The 15,939-nt window shown below is 37.6% G+C and overlaps 2 protein-coding genes across 3 annotated transcripts; one reads left to right on the forward strand and one right to left on the reverse strand.

Annotated features, from left to right (window-relative positions):
- Positions 1-1,724: 1,724 nt before the first annotated feature.
- Positions 1,725-9,683, forward strand: LOC125188155 (uncharacterized). The gene is made up of 8 exons (XM_048084907.2): positions 1,725-2,236; positions 2,812-3,168; positions 3,239-3,498; positions 4,631-4,772; positions 6,377-6,748; positions 6,862-6,993; positions 7,232-7,360; positions 7,473-9,683. The coding sequence occupies exons 1-8, from the start codon at positions 2,003-2,005 to the stop codon at positions 9,546-9,548; spliced, it is 3,702 nt and encodes a 1,233-aa protein (XP_047940864.1). The 5' UTR covers positions 1,725-2,002; the 3' UTR covers positions 9,549-9,683.
- Positions 9,684-10,296: 613 nt separating this feature from the next.
- Positions 10,297-15,939, reverse strand: LOC125188659 (DEAD-box ATP-dependent RNA helicase 37-like). Of its 2 annotated transcripts, none has more exons than XM_048085647.2 (7): positions 15,793-15,939; positions 14,586-15,374; positions 14,388-14,471; positions 13,099-13,341; positions 12,512-12,679; positions 11,503-11,616; positions 10,297-10,884 (listed from the first exon to the last, which is right to left on the reverse strand). In XM_048085647.2, the coding sequence occupies exons 2-7, from the start codon at positions 15,336-15,338 to the stop codon at positions 10,417-10,419; spliced, it is 1,830 nt and encodes a 609-aa protein (XP_047941604.1). In that variant the 5' UTR covers positions 15,339-15,374; positions 15,793-15,939; the 3' UTR covers positions 10,297-10,416. The 2 variants fall into 2 exon arrangements, with proteins under 2 accessions (XP_047941604.1, XP_047941605.1); XM_048085648.2 differs by having other exon boundaries at positions 14,586-15,354; positions 15,793-15,934.

Below are 15,939 nucleotides of genomic sequence, written 5' to 3' on the forward strand. Positions count from 1 at the left end.
AATAATAATATATACTACTACTTCCTCCACTATGTGTCTTTAACATAGCTTAGCTTAGTCTCTTGTACTATATATATGTTACCCATGTTGCATAATAATATATACTACTACTTCCTCCACTGTGTCACTTTACTTTACTGTTCTACATCAATCAATTTACATATACAAACAATTAAAATCTTAATAAATCTAAATATTATTACATTTTGTTAATATAAATCAACACAAATAGAGTTTATTTTTAAGTGTAACACATCATCTGTCTCAGCAGATAAAACACTTTTCTTTTTACTCTGTCCCAAATAAGATGACACATTTCTATTTATAGAAACTCTCTCTCTCCAATTAATACATTCAACTATTTTTTCCTTTCCAATTAAAATATTCAACTCTTTTTTCTCTCTCCATTTAATACTTACACTACACCAAATAACTCTCTCAACCTCAATTTTTAGAATTTTAATTATGTAGTTTTTAATTTTTAGGATTTTAAATAGGTAACTATCAATTTTTAGGATTTTAATTATCTAATTTTTATTTTTTTTTTTGTAATTTGTAATAGTAGTTCGGATATTTTTAATGCATTTTAATACTATGGAAATGTTTTTATTTAAATTGAATAATATAAATGTGAGACCCTTGAGCTTGCTCTTGCGGAAGAGCATGGATGTGGGTGTTGTGTTTTTGCGGAAGAGCAGAGAGTAAAAAATAAACAAAAGTGGGTTCGGGCCCACATACATGCTTTTTGGTAAGAGCATGGATGCAAATGTTCTAAAACCTAATGCCGACTTAGAAATGTATCATCTTAGTCGGGACGGAGGAAGTATAATACTATTAAAAAGAAATTCATTTTTTTGGATTTTTGGATTTTTTTTTTTTCCAATCTGAACCAAAATTAGCCAAAAGTTTAAACCGAACCGAAAAAATTGAAAAAGAAAATCGAACTGAATTTTAAATTTTGGTTTGGTTCAAATCGGATATTATTTTTGGTTTATTTTGCTTACTCCTAGCTCTTTTCACTACAGAGGCAAAGTGCACAGCGATGATTGAAGTTGTCAAGGAAGTCATATGGTTGAAAGGATTTCTAGAGGATTTTGGAGATCATCAAGACATTGTCGACATAAATTGTGATGGCCGAGAATGAAAAGGAGAAGTCACCGATTGGAGCGATGAAAACACTGGACCAAGCTCTAGTGTGGCTCACGAGCCCCAACATAGAGGTTTACTTCACGACTACAGTGCAATTCTTCGTGCATTTGTTACTACCCGCAGGAAGAAGTCCATGATCGCCTCCAACGCGATATGATTGAAGAAATTTGGGCATGTATCCATTGAAGTGTATATCTACCTTTTTAAGTTTATTTCTCGTTGTATTTTTTCGGTATTTTGATAACGTAACAAAAATTACAAGAAATAAGAAAAATAGTGGTGACGTGAAAAATGAGATAGTCGCATTTATAGGGGTGCTATTGCATGTGTTTTGGTTGGAGGATAAAATGTCGACATAGCATGAGAAAAAAAATTGACGAATTTATGTTCCACAACATTTTTTGGTTTAACCACAAGTGTATCTCTTTGGCGAAATTCGACTAATTTTACTCGATTGGATTTTCGATTAAGGTCAATAATTTTTTAGCGATGGTTTGAACCCGTGACCTGAAGGTTCAGGTCACGAGACTCACCACAGGTATACTACTACCATTTGGTTTGTCTAGACCATCGAATTTTCTCGTTCTTCCTACCCTCTTCGAATCTACATTACACACTACCAAATCTCGTCACCGAAAACCCCTCTCCGCTCAATAATTTCCTAATTCTCAATCTCGGTCGATTGAAATTCATCGTCTGAGAATCAATTTCATTGCATTTCTCAATCAGGAAGACAGAGATGCGTTGATTGTGTATGGATACGTCGTTTACATAGCTTCTCTACTGATACGGACTTCATTTGCGTATCGGTCTCTACGGCCGCTGTAATTTATGCTTTTGTCAATTGATCTGGATGCTTGGAGGGGATCTGGCTCCGGGAGAAGAGGATTTTTTGGACAAGGAATCGAGATTAGGAGACAGAATGCCCGGGATAGCGCCGAAGATTAATTTTTGCGGCGATTCTAATCCGACTGCTTATCACAATTCAGTGGTAGGGAATGGTCACTCCTTTAATGGATCGTCGGTCTCCGCCAATGGATTCTGGTCCCAGCATCGTGATGATATTAGCTACAATCAGCTGCAAAAAGTATGTTATCAGCTAATTTACATGTCAGTTTGATAAGAATTAAGGTGTAGTGTGTGTTTGACAGTTTTTTGTTGATGGAATGGGGTGAGTTCGGTTTATACATTTGTTTAGAAGGTTGTAGGGTTGAATTGGAATACTAGAAGTTGAAAATTGAATGACGCTGACAATGCTATATGGATGTAAATTCCAAATTTTCCTTGCTTTTATTCTATGTTTGAATTATTTTTGGGGGAAAAGAAGTTGTTGAGCTTAAGCTTACTTGATACCACTGTGGTGTACTGATTTTGGTGGGTAACTTGAAACTTAAAAAAAGTTTGATAGTGTTTTTTTATGCATTTGTTGCATTGTGACTAATGCAAATAACCTAGTATGTTGCTTGATCATGCGCTCTTTCAAGTAATGTCATTTAGATTATATTTCTCATGCTCAAATTCCACGCGTATAGCCTTCTATATTTCATTTAGGCCAGATATTTCCTTGTTTCATTCGTGTCTCATCTTATTCTTAAGCCGTTAGATGAGATTTTATGTCGCAGTCATCTGAGGTTCTTCCTCTCTTTTCTATGTTTCATACAGTTTTGGTCTGCGCTGTCAACACAAGCTCGGCATAAACTTATGAGGATTGACAAACAGACAATATTTGAGCATGCTCGTAAAAACATGTACTGCCCTAGGTGCAACGGGTTGCTGCTTGAAGTTTCTTTACAGATTGTTATGTATGGAAAGTCTCTGCAGCAAGATGTAACGCGCCATTACAATGGGCGAACCACAAACAATCAGAACAGTGGCAACTTGTGTATTGACAATGAGTGCCAAGATATTATGATAGATCCGTCCCTACATCCGTGGGGTGGATTAACCACTGCCAGGGAAGGGACTTTGACGCTTTTGGACTGTTACCTTCACTCAAAGTCTTTGAAGGTTCTCCAAAATGTAAGTGTCAATTCTATGTAGTTTTGTCATCTTTGGTGCAAACCTTAGTTAACCCTTTAATATGAATCAGGTATTTGATAGTGCACGTGCAAGGGAAAGAGAACGTAATTTGCTCTATCCTGATGCGTGCGGAGGAGGTTGCCGGGGATGGATAAGCCAAGGAATGACAGGATATGGTAGAGGGCATGGAACAAGAGAAACTTGTGCTCTTCACACTGCTAGATTATCAGTGGAGACATTGGTCGACTTTTGGTCAGCCCTTGGAGAGGAGACTCAGCAATCTCTTCTAAGGATGAAAGAAGAGGACTTTCTTGAAAGACTCATGTATAGGTGTGCCACCCTCTTTTTCCTTGTTAGTTCACCACTCACTGCCCCTTCAATGACTTTAACAGGCTCAAACAAATGTAAAGACACTAATCTGTGTTCATGCTGTAATTATATATTTCCTCTATCCCATCAAAAGCGATTCGTATTCCTTTTAGGGACGTCCCATCTAAACTGATTCGTTTCCTTTTTTGGAAAAAAATAACATTTTTCTTCTCTCTTTGTTCTTTCTTCACTTCTCTATTTTATTCTCTCTCCACTCAACTTTTTAAACATTACTTTCTTAAATCTTGTGCCCAAACCGCCTCGCTTATGGCAGACAGATGGAGTAATTTTTTCTGTTAAACATTGTGTTATTCTAGTTTTCAGTTTCCCATTTAATACTTTGTCTCCATTGGACAAGGATGTGGCATACAGCTTCTGGAGTAGAAATGTTATAATGGTTATTCGTAAATATATATTGATCTTCATGAATTGGCTACACTTAGCACAGTATAAAGATCTTTAGAGCTAGGCTAACTCATTCTTTTTGGTAGTCCAGAACATTCAAAGAATAATTTAAAGATCAACTTAGGGTTTCATATGATCAGCCTATATTAAAGGTATGGTACAGATTCTTGTGTAAGATGTAGTCTTATTTTATCCAACTCAATGTCCGACATTCCAACCAAAAAATTAGTTGGAGATGTGATGCTTGACAGCAAATATCCTAGCTCCAACCTTTTTACTTATCAAACTTATAGTACTGGAAGGTAGTTTGGGTTTCCACTTAGCAAGGCATTGTACTATCATCACACTATTGAAGTAAATTTCCTAAATCTTTATTGCTACTTGATATGATTCAGCCTATATATATAAATTGGTGTTAAGAAGTTGCATTTCTATCAAAAAGTTGTCTCATGATTAAAATTTTCCGTAGTCATCTTCAGAATTACAGGGAATAGTGAATTTGTTGTAATTTTACAACAAATTAATGGGATAAGTATATAATTAGCATTAAACCTTATACTTGAAAAGTTTGTGCAATTTATGAGTTAAATCCTTTGAAATTGGTCAATGAAGTTCTTGTTCGATGTTCGTTCAAGGACAATCCAATTTGAGTTCAATGCAAAGAAACTTCTAAATCCCTTGTTTGCAGGTTTGACAGCAAAAGGTTTTGTAGAGATTGTCGGAGAAATGTGATACGAGAATTTAAGGAGCTGAAAGAGCTGAAGCGTATGAGAAAGGATCCTCGCTGTACCAGCTGGTTTTGTGTAGCTGATTCCATCTTCCAATACGAGGTGCACAATCTGGATTATCTAGTCATTCTTTTGGAAATATGATATCCTGGTCCTACAATATGATAGAGATAAGGCGGTGGATGAATGCATTTGAGCAAAAATGAATTAAACAGCCAGCTGGAGAAGAAGCGGAAGAACAGAAACATCTAACCAAAGGAATTAAGGAACAAACTAAAATATAAATCTGAATCAAAGAATTCTCTAACGAGGTCCTACGCTACTACTGTCCTAAACTATTTTCCAAGACATATAACACTTCCACTGACGAGCTCTTTATATAACTACAGCAAACTCATACTTTGATTAAGACTCCTAACTAAATAAAGACTCCTAAATCAACTCTAACTCTATAATATCTGTCTCTAATTCATTAGTCATTTGTCTCTAATTCATTAGTCATTACAGATAAACAAAACTTATCAACAACTGATAAATAATAACTAAAAGTCCTCTTACACTTACTCTGTTGTTGAAACAGCCTTGTCCTCAAGGCAGGAGTCACTGCATTAATTGATAGAGAATAGGCGGTCAGACACTAAACGAGAACTAACAGAGCATAAACTTAGAAGAAGAAAAAAGATAAATCCTCCTTCGAGGCCCTACGGCTAAACTACCTTCCATTGAGAAGTTATTTACCATAACTAATAACAGACTCCTACTTTGAATAAGGCTCCTAACTTAATAAAGACTCATAAATCAACTCCAACTTTAAGAAATAAAATCTATCTCTAAACAAATACCGATAAACAAGATTGTGAACAAACTAATAAATATGTCCTCCGTCCGCCTTTAATTGGTTCGGTTTGACTCAAATCGGGTTTTAAGAAATGTAATAGAAAGTAGGTGGAAAAAGTTAGTGGAATGTGGATCCTACTTTTATACTCCCTCCGTCCTCAATAAATAGACAAGTTTGTAAGTGGCCAGGTTTTAATATCCTATTGGTAAAGTAAGGGAGAGATGGGAAAAAGATAGTGGAAGAAGTGTTAGTGGATTGTGCGGTCCATATTATACATGATGTGTATGATTATTATTTGTTGAAAACTTTCCATATTTAGACTTGGTCTAATGTTGGGGGACGGCCCAAAAAGGTAAAATTAGTCTATTTTGTTTAGGACGGAGGGGATATTAGTTTTATGCTACCTCCGTCCCACAATAATAGTCACATTTTGCCATTTCCGTCCCACAATAAGAGTCACATTTCACTTTGACCATAAATGGTAAGTAGGTCTCACATTCCACTAACTCACTTCACTCACATTTTATTATAAAACCAATATAACAAAAGTGGGCCTCATATTCCACTAACTTTTCCAACCCACTATTCTTGACATTTCTTAAAACTTGTGCCCACATCAAATGTGACTCCTATTGTGAGACGGAGGTAGGAATAAAATGTGAGTGGGATAAAGTTAGTGGAATGTGGATCCATTATCAGAAGTAGTAAAAATGAGAAATTTTTTTGCAGACGGACGAAAATGGCAAATTGAGCCATTTAATGGCAGACAGAGGGAGTAATAACTAAAGATAATGTTCTAGAATTCAGGGGACTTCCTCTAACACAATATTACTGGAATAATGATGCATCTTGTACTTCAATTTCTCAGGTTTCTCATGATACAGTTCGAGTTGATTGGCATCAAACATTTTTAGATGCTTGTGGAACGTATCAACACTTTGAATGGGCTATTGGAACTGGAGAAGGAAAATCTGACATCTTGGATTTTAAAAATGTTGGGCTGAATGTAAGGGATCAAGTGAATGGTCTTGATCTAAGTGGTCTGGGTGCTTGCTACATAACTCTGAGGGCTTGGAAAATGGATGGGCGATGCAATGAACTGTGTGTGAAAGCTCATGCATTGCGAGGGCAACAATGTGTTCATTGCAAACTAGCTGTTGGTGATGGATATGTAACAACTATAATAGAGGAAGATATCAGAAGATTCCTTGAGCATGCAGAGAAGGCCGAGGAAGAAGAGGTAAGCTTGTTGAAAAGAAGAATTTGCTTTATGCTTTCTTCTCCATAATTAGCCCATTTCTATTGAGCCTATTTAATCCCTGATATTTTGATTAATACCTATGTTATTTTCAGGATGATGAATCCATGGATACAGATGGAAATGAGTTTGATGGCGAGTGCTCTCGTCCCCAGAAACATGCAAAGAGTCCTGAACTTGCTCGAGAATTTCTCCTAGATGCTGCAATTGTCATCTTCAAGGAACAGGCATGTTTATTATGTTTATATCTCATTCCTTCAAATTTATGTTTTGAAATTTACATGTAGTTAGGAATAATTTCTGGTTTCCAACACGAATGATCATTTGAAATCTTAGGGAACTACCCTTAACTTGCCCTAGTCCCAAGTTGTATTGTTGGGGAACACGAAAGTTTGATGTTTTTTTTAGTGAATAGATTTGTTATTAGCACTATGAAGTTTCATAACTTGACAGATGTTCCTGCAGGTTGAGAAGGCTTTTAGGGAGGGAACTGCCCGACAAAATGCACGCAGTATTTTTGTCTGTCTTGCTTTGAAATTGCTGGAAGAACGAGTGCATGTGGCGTGCAAAGAAATCATCACATTAGAAAAACAGGTGCTTTCATGTGTAATATTTAGTCAGGGGCAGCTATCTATCTACTTTAATCACTATTTTTTCCTGAACTTGGACTGAATCTCACTTTTCCCATTCAAATCTGTATTTACAGATGAAACTACTTGAAGAAGAAGAAAAGGAGAAGCGTGAAGATGAAGAGCGCAGGGAGCGTAGGAGAACAAAAGAAAGGGGGAAAAAGCTGCGCAGGAAAGAAAGGTTAAGGGAGAAAGAAAACAGATGTGCTGAATCGAATACAAATGCTGTGGTTCTTGATACTCGAGATGAGGCAGAATTTTGCGCTGATGAGGGTGTTAATAGTGGGAGCACCGATGATTGTGAGATGGAAACAGGGGCAGATACCCCCCAACCCAGTCCTTCGTCCCCTGATATTCAAGATGGCCAATTTTTGATGGGTTACGGTTCTCCAAGTATGGAAAATCACCATGAAGACATTTTGGAAGAGGAATCTGGCAACACCCGAGATTTAAACACCACTTTGCCATATACTCACTATAGGTATTCTCGCAGGAAACAAAGGTTACATAAAGATATCGAGCAGGATTTCACCTCAAAGTGGTCCGATAGGAGAAAGGGTGAAGCAATATCAGAGAGTGAAGCCACTACTTGCAAGTATGAATCAAGATTTCATGCTGATCGCTTTGAATCTACAAGGACCAATAATTGCTTCAACAAGCAGTTAAGAACGAATGCTGCAAAGTTCAACCCAAGAAATGGCCCAAAGTTGACTGAAAAACTTCAGTGTACCAATAACATAGAATGTGGCAGATGCGATTACCAAGGTTGTTGTTGTAACCATCCTAATGACTATCGAGCAAGACCTGAGTCACATATGATGAGATCAACTGGAGAGCCTAAATATGTGAAGAACTTGGAGTCATCATTTGATATTTCAAAATCATATTATCGAGAGGACTGCACTCAAGCTGAGTGTGCACGTGAGCTTAATGGGCGAGTTAAATCCAACGCCAACTGTGGTAACTTACCTGTTAGAAAGAAAGTCTGGGAACCTTTGGATTCACAAAAAAAACGTGCTCAAAGCTACTCAGGAACTGATGTTGCCTTTAAGCCCAAAGTTGAAACTACTGAGTCTGATCTAGTTCCTGAATCATCTGGTACTGCTATTTCTGGTGAATCAATAATTTTTTCAATCGAAACTAATAGCGAGGACAATGAACTGGGGGACTTGGCAAAGTCTGGAAATGGTACTTGCAGAGACAGGGATAATGGATATCATTCAATTGAAAAGGAAGAGAATTACATAAAGGTGGAAGAAGTAGAGGATGGCGAATTAAGTTTCATGGCTAAAACTCCACTCAGGACAATAGGGTCATTGCTAAGCAGATCTTCCAACTCTGACAGCTGCTCTTCATGCCTAAGTGAAGGTGACTCCTCAAACTGCCAAAACCTGGAATCAATGTCCACATCAGATTCAAAAGAGTCATGCCAAACCTCTGAGGGAGGAGATATGTTGCATTGTCTTGAAAGTAGTTTTTCCGAGTGTCACAAAGTTGTGGATGATCGAATCACAACAAGAGCAAACAGCCAGGAACTAGCTTCATTGAGCAGTTTGCCTGCAGAAGCAGCCACATATTGTGAGAATGTGAAAGCAAATGCAGGTATAGATATTCAGTCTCAAAGTGTGCTTCCCACTATGATGCAGAATCAGAGCATACAGTATCCCACCTATCAGGCCCCAACAATGGCTTATTACCATCAAGCTCCGGTTTCATGGCCAGCCGGACCTACTAATGGATTTACGTCCTTTCACTACCCCAACCATTACTTATATGCCAATGGGTTCGGATATGAATTGAACACAAATGCACAGTTGATGCAGTATGGGGGCTTACAGCATCTCCCTCCACCGCTGATCACTCATGTTCATATGCCTCTCTTCCCCAGTGCAGCTAATGTAGTCAGCTCAAAGAATCACAGTATAGATTCAACAGTTGCAGAGGATGGCAAGTGTGAGAAGGGGAATGATGATTTCTCTCTCTTCCATTTTGGTGGCCCTGTAGGATTCAAACCTGGGGAAGCTGTCACTTTGGAAGGAGGACAAGGGGGTGATTTGTCGGAAAAGAGTCCTCATTCCTGCAATACAAAAGAGTCCATAGAAGAATACAATTTGTTTGCTGCCAGTAATGGCATAAAGTTTCCTATTTTTTAATTTGTTGTGGTTTTGTGATACAAGGAAACCTGAGTGGGTGATGGAGGTTTGAGTTTTGAGTGCTGTGTAAACAATAATCCTTCCCTGCAAAATTTTAGGGTTTTTTTATTACATTATACATTGATTGTTTTTATTTGCTTGTTCCAATGTCTTTTTTTCCCGAGGAGTATGTTACCGATTCCTGGCACATAGATGTTTTTTAGATGAAGATGTGTTAATGCCATTGGCATTATATGTTTGTCAAAAATGAAATGCCTTGAAGAGTATATGCACTCCGATCGTTCCTCGTTAATTGAATCACTTCTTTATTGCACTCCATCTTACGAAAATTAGAGTAATAAATAGGAGTGGTTAAAATGGAGAAAAAAGTAAAATTATTCTCTTTTTTATTTAACATTTTCTCCATTTTCATGTTTTCAAAGAGTGTTAAAAAAGGAGTTACTGAATTAACAAGTAACGAATAGAGTATCCAACCACCTATTGGTTGGTGAAGAACCACGAGAAGGATTTGCGTTCACTTGTAGTATAACAAAGTGATTAAGATCTTTAAGAATTTATTAATTAAGTAAAAAAAACAAAGATCAAATCTTGCTTATACAACCAAGAAACAAGATACACCAATACAGATTCAACTCCCACCAACATTTGCATTTAAACAGTGAACAAGTATGTACTCGAACTCGTCATATAAAATCTCTGCCGTAACCCCAATATGGATTACACAAGTCAGTAGTTATGAAAAGGCAAATATGGTCAAAAAGAGTGATTTTTGTTTATCATTGAGGAATCATATCATAATCATCAAATTTGACTCAGAAACATATGTACTCTTTCATCATCATAATATTTAAGCATACAGTTAAAAGCACTAATCCCAGGCACTGGGGTATCCTCCGCCATAGCCACCGCCACCGTAGCCACTGCCTCCTCCTCCATGGTAGTCGCCGCTGTTGTTGCCTCTATTGTAAGAAGAATCTCTTCTAAAATCACGACCTCCAAAGCGCCCACCTCCGCGTCTACCTTTGCTTCCAAATGAAGCCCGGCCTGCAAACCGAGTCAACCAATCGGGCACCTCCTGATTCGCCTCCTTCATTAACTCAGCTAGCGATTTTGCCAATGACATGTTGTTCTCGTTGAAGAATGCTGTTGCCAGTCCTGATTTGCCAGCACGACCTGTACGCCCGATGCGGTGAACATAGTCATCAATGTCATTAGGAAGGTCGAAGTTGATAACATGCGCAACATGTGGGATATCAAGACCGCGAGCTGCCACATCAGTTGCGACTAGTATTGGTGTATTTCCGCTCTTGAATGATCTTAATGCCGTCTCTCGCTCCTGAAATCACAAATTAAACAATGTAGTGACAAATGGGTTGGTATGGTGGAGAGAGAAATAGTGAATATATGAGGATCCAGCAGCAGTTGTAGATGAACTGCTGAAGTGACTCTTGAGGCTAAGAGCTAAGAACATACAACTTAGAAGAGCAAAGTACATGTGCTCAATGAAAATTGTGAACACTGGATATAGTTAGGTTTCTGGTAATAGATATAGCAGCTTTCGAAGTCCACGACACTATACATCAAGGTGTGCCTCCTCCAACTTCATAACATCATGTTAAGTTAAGGTGCGATATATCTTAGTTGCTTGCAGTGATAATTTTAAAACAGACCACTGAGAATCACCTCACAAAAATCTCGCAGCCACTAAGCAGTGAATAACATAAAAGTTGGTGATTAAAAATCTAATGACTAATTGCACAGAAATGGACTAGGTCCATCAGAATCTCCAAAGAAAGGCAAAAAAAAAATCAGCTCGATCACTGCCAAGTAGATATACAGAATTTTCAAAATATCAAGTCAAGTATAATAAAACTATTCCCATGAACTCAGAAGTAAAAAAGCACGACAGAAAGAGATGTAATAATGAGTATTCTAAACTACATTATTTTCTGACCTGTTGCGTTCTATCTCCATGAATTGTAGTAGCAGGAAATCCGTTCATACATAACCAGTGTTCCAAAGAATCAGCACCTTTTTTTGTCTCCACAAATACTAAAGTAAGAGCTTGCTGTCAAACACCAGGAAACAGAATATTATTATCAACAGAGGATTTTAGTAAAAAATTGATTTACGAATATATGCTGGTATATCATGGGGAAAATATGAAGATCCTTAGTAACTAAATGCAGTGGCATACCAGATATGGAACTGCAGCTATTTATGGGGAAAGTTGAAAGTTGCATACTTAGTATTGGCAGTGTTACCACATAACTTTAGGTAATTTCTTGTTATGGACATGGGAAAGAGCACACTTACAAAGATATATCATCCGCAGTCACCTAGACTCGAAACAATGCATCGCATGTCCCATTTGCAACATGTTCATGATGAAATTTGGGGGTCACAAAATCTATTTCATTCATGTTCTAGTGTTGTGTTGTACGGTCCACACATTTGTGGGATTTTTGAAGGTAGAATTATCTAGTGTATACTAGGTAAACCATGTGTATGCAAATAATGAGATTTTAGAGATTTGATTCCAGCCAACGACACACAGCCATCCGTATCTTCATTGATTTGAATATTAGCAACTTACGTAGGAAAATTAGTCCTATTTTTGGCCAATGATTCTTTTATTAACTTGTAGACTGTAGTCTAAATCACCTGGTTAGAGCCTATAATTTATACAAATCAGTGTGCCTAAACCTAATTCAACAAATAAAAGTAAAAGATGAGATTACAAATGAAGTTTCGGACTCCATCTGTATGCATAACCCCCTACTTCAAAAAATTGAATATATGAGGGCCAAAATAAGTTTTCCAATTTGCACTTAAAACTCTTCTTGTTAATAATCTACATTAACAATGTAATATTTTGATCAGATGTAGAATAAATAAAACCAAAAGATCTAAAAGGAGTAAAATATTATACTATGTATTCACTATTCACTAGAAAAGCATACCTTCCCTTGAACTCCATTTGCTCTTTGTGCATGAATAAGATCCATCAAATGGCTTCTCTTATCATTCTCATGAACATATTCAACTCGCTGAACAATTAAGTCTGTACTAGAACCAACCCTTCCAACTGCCAAAAATATGTAATTTGAAAGGAAATCCGATGCCATTCTCTGCATTCCAAACATTAAGAAGAAATTTGAGAATATCACATGTAATTGGAAGAAAACCCAATGTCATAGTCACAATTCACAAATTAGTAGCCTATCAAATAAAGTGTTACTATATGCACTTGGCACATAAGCCCAAAATGATGCTCAAGGTCTCCTTTTTCATCACTTATCATTGACCAAGTCAGAAACAGAATTCGACATGGATCCTTGTTGCAAAAATCAATGGTAAATTCGAAATCTGTTACTTGATAACCAATTGGCGTCAAGAATTTCCTAGCTTGTGATTCTTTTTATTAAAAAAAAATCAAATCTTTAATGCTTGTGCTTTGCAGATAATTTCATAGACAATTCAGTGGAAAGTAGCAAGAATCAAGTGAACACTACACAATAAAGATTGGTTTACGAGTTATGACTTTGACCTGGATCTCTCTTGGAAAGGTTGCACTAAATAGCATTGTTTGTCTTTCACCAGGTGGTGGCATATCCATCTGCTCTACTATCTTTCTGATCTGAGGCTCGAAACCCATATCCAGCATTCTGTCTGCCTCGTCAAGAGCCAAGTATCTTATCATTTGTAATGAAACTTTGGCTCTCTCAAGCAAATCAACCAATCTCCCAGGAGTTGCAACCAGAATGTCTACTCCCCTCTCAAGTTCACGTAGCTACACAAATGAATTACTTTGGGTCACCTTTAGGTTGTAACAATTGTAGCAAATGTATTGAAGCTGAGAGCAAGTAATAGGACATCTACCATGAAAGGAAACCTCATGTTTTACTAAATTATAAGGGACAAATCTTTACAACATCTAGAGAACATTTGAACCCAAAACAAATCAGCAATTTTTTGTACATCTTAAATCATGAGTATAACAAAAGTTGGATGCAAGTGTCCCAGGGAGAACGTGAAATACATCTACAAGTTTCTCTTAAACACCGTGGCATGTCATATATTTCGTGAGTTTATAGATTTTTATTTAAGGGATAGCCGAAATGGAATATATAGTACTCTGTGTTTTATGTATAATAAGACAGCAATACATGCATGCTGCACAGTGCATCCCCCTCATATATATATTTGTTGACTTGGGAACCAAATGCGACAAAAATTAAACGAGGCTAAGTTTTGGGTCAGTGTAGACTGTCATTTATAAGCCTAAAACAAAATCATGAAAGATTGTGCTTATGTGAAAATTTAAATGGTCCATGCTTTGATTTAGGGATCTTTGTTATGCCCCAAATCTTAATTGGCTGGCAAGAAAAATCTCAGAGCAAAGGTCAGAGTCTGGTGGCTCACTCTGTCTTTTGGATGACTTTGTTTTAAGAAAAATGGTTGACAGTGGTTAAACATGGGGATGGTCTCAAATGAATGAATGAATCACCAGCCTAATAAGACAAAATGAAAATGGGTGCACACATGCGTGTGCGTATGAAGATAGTTGAAATGTGTCTTACTTCAAAATTTGTTAATATGTAGTATAATTGCACAAGTAAAATCACATCGTGAAGCTCAAGAAAAAGGCAAACCACAAAATCACTCGAGCAATCTATATGTTCCCATATTTCATCCTAGCATGTGAAATTAATTTATTTTTTTTAAGTAAGCACGTGACATGAATTATTAACCTATCATGCATTCACAACATGCAACTTTTTTCCTGGGAAAGAAAGGAAACGTTTTAATCAACAATAAGAAATTATATTTACAAACCTGCTGATTTATTGGTGCTCCACCATAAGCAACAACTACTCTAACACCCGTTTGATATGAAAACTTTCTAGCTTCCTCGTGTATCTGCAGTTTAAATGCAACACAGCCATCAAACATTCCTTCTCATATAGAAGTGCAAAGAATATATAAATAAGTAACGAACACAAAAAACAACAATTTTTTAAAAAAGATGCCAACCTGCACCGAGAGTTCTCTTGTAGGTGAGAGGATAAGAGCAAGCGGAAAAACAGTACGAACTCCACGTGGTCTCTGGGGGAAGTTTCCCTTCATAATACCAGATATAATTGGGAAGCAAAAAGCAGCTGTCTTGCCAGATCCTGTCTGAGCACAAGCCATTAAATCCCGTCCAGCTAGCGAAATGGGTATTGCATGTCGCTGAACAGGAGTTGGTTTGACGTATTTACACCTGCGAATGTTCAAATTAAGTGCATCCCCCAAATCAATCTCCGCAAATGTATTCACAGGTGGCGGCACGTTACCCCCACTCGTCTCAACAGGGATATCCTCATAGGCATCAAAGTTAATGCCAGAATTCTCCTGCTCATTAAAAGCAGGCTCTGCGTCAGCATCCACATCATCGTTACCAAAGGGATTGACCTCCCTATCCCTGCCACCCCAACCCCCTCTCCCTCCCCAACCCCCACTTCCACGACCCCCACCACCATACCCTTGTCTTCCATACTCAGTCCTGCTACCACCCCACCGGGATCCACTAGTGGGTCCACCAGAACCAGGCCTATCGTTAAAAGACTGCGGCCCACCAACAGATGGAGCAGGTGGTTCGGACGCTGGAGGTCTGTTCCTAAGGTGTGGTGGAACATAAGCAGACCTAGCCGCAGCAGATGGCCGTTCATTCCCACCACTTGTCCCAGCATTGTCCAAAGATCCACCAGCTGAGTTCTCAACAGCATCTGCCCATGAAGACCTCATTTTTTTCCCAGCAATTCTGCAAAAATATGTTCCCAGCTAATACAAAAAAAAAACTAAGTAAATAAAAATCCCAACTTTCGGCATCACATTCTAAAAGCTCATTCTTATTTCAACCAAATCAACCTCACACATCGAAATTTTTAAACTCAATTCTCCCCGATGTAAATTAAGATGATTGAGGAATCAACACAAAAACAGCTCAACACTTCGTAAATGCAACAAAACAAAAGTTAATGAGATCGAGCAAGCTGAAAAAAAAAATGCACGGACAACAAAATTAAACAAAAAATCGAGTTGCTTTCTCTTCCCTCACACACACAAATAAGAAGAATTCGCAAAAACTCGAAAAACTTGGATTGCTTATGCGGAATGCAGAAGCATAAAGCTACAAAAAGAATGCATGATTTAGGGAAAACTTAGCACACATCAAAGTGCGTGAAAATAGAGGAAGTACCTGAGATAGATCAGCAAAAGATTTGGGTTTGGAATAATTTGTATAGCAGATAGACGGTGACACCAGAATTATGGAAAACCCTAGCTACCAAATAGCAATAAATTAAAAGAACTCGTGGAGAAAATTTAGGAGCTCAAAATGGGACAA

This window comes from Salvia hispanica, chromosome 5, assembly GCF_029641045.1.
Source record: "Salvia hispanica isolate PSC_SH4W2 chromosome 5, Shi_PSC_v1, whole genome shotgun sequence".
Taxonomy (NCBI): Eukaryota; Viridiplantae; Streptophyta; class Magnoliopsida; order Lamiales; family Lamiaceae; genus Salvia; species Salvia hispanica.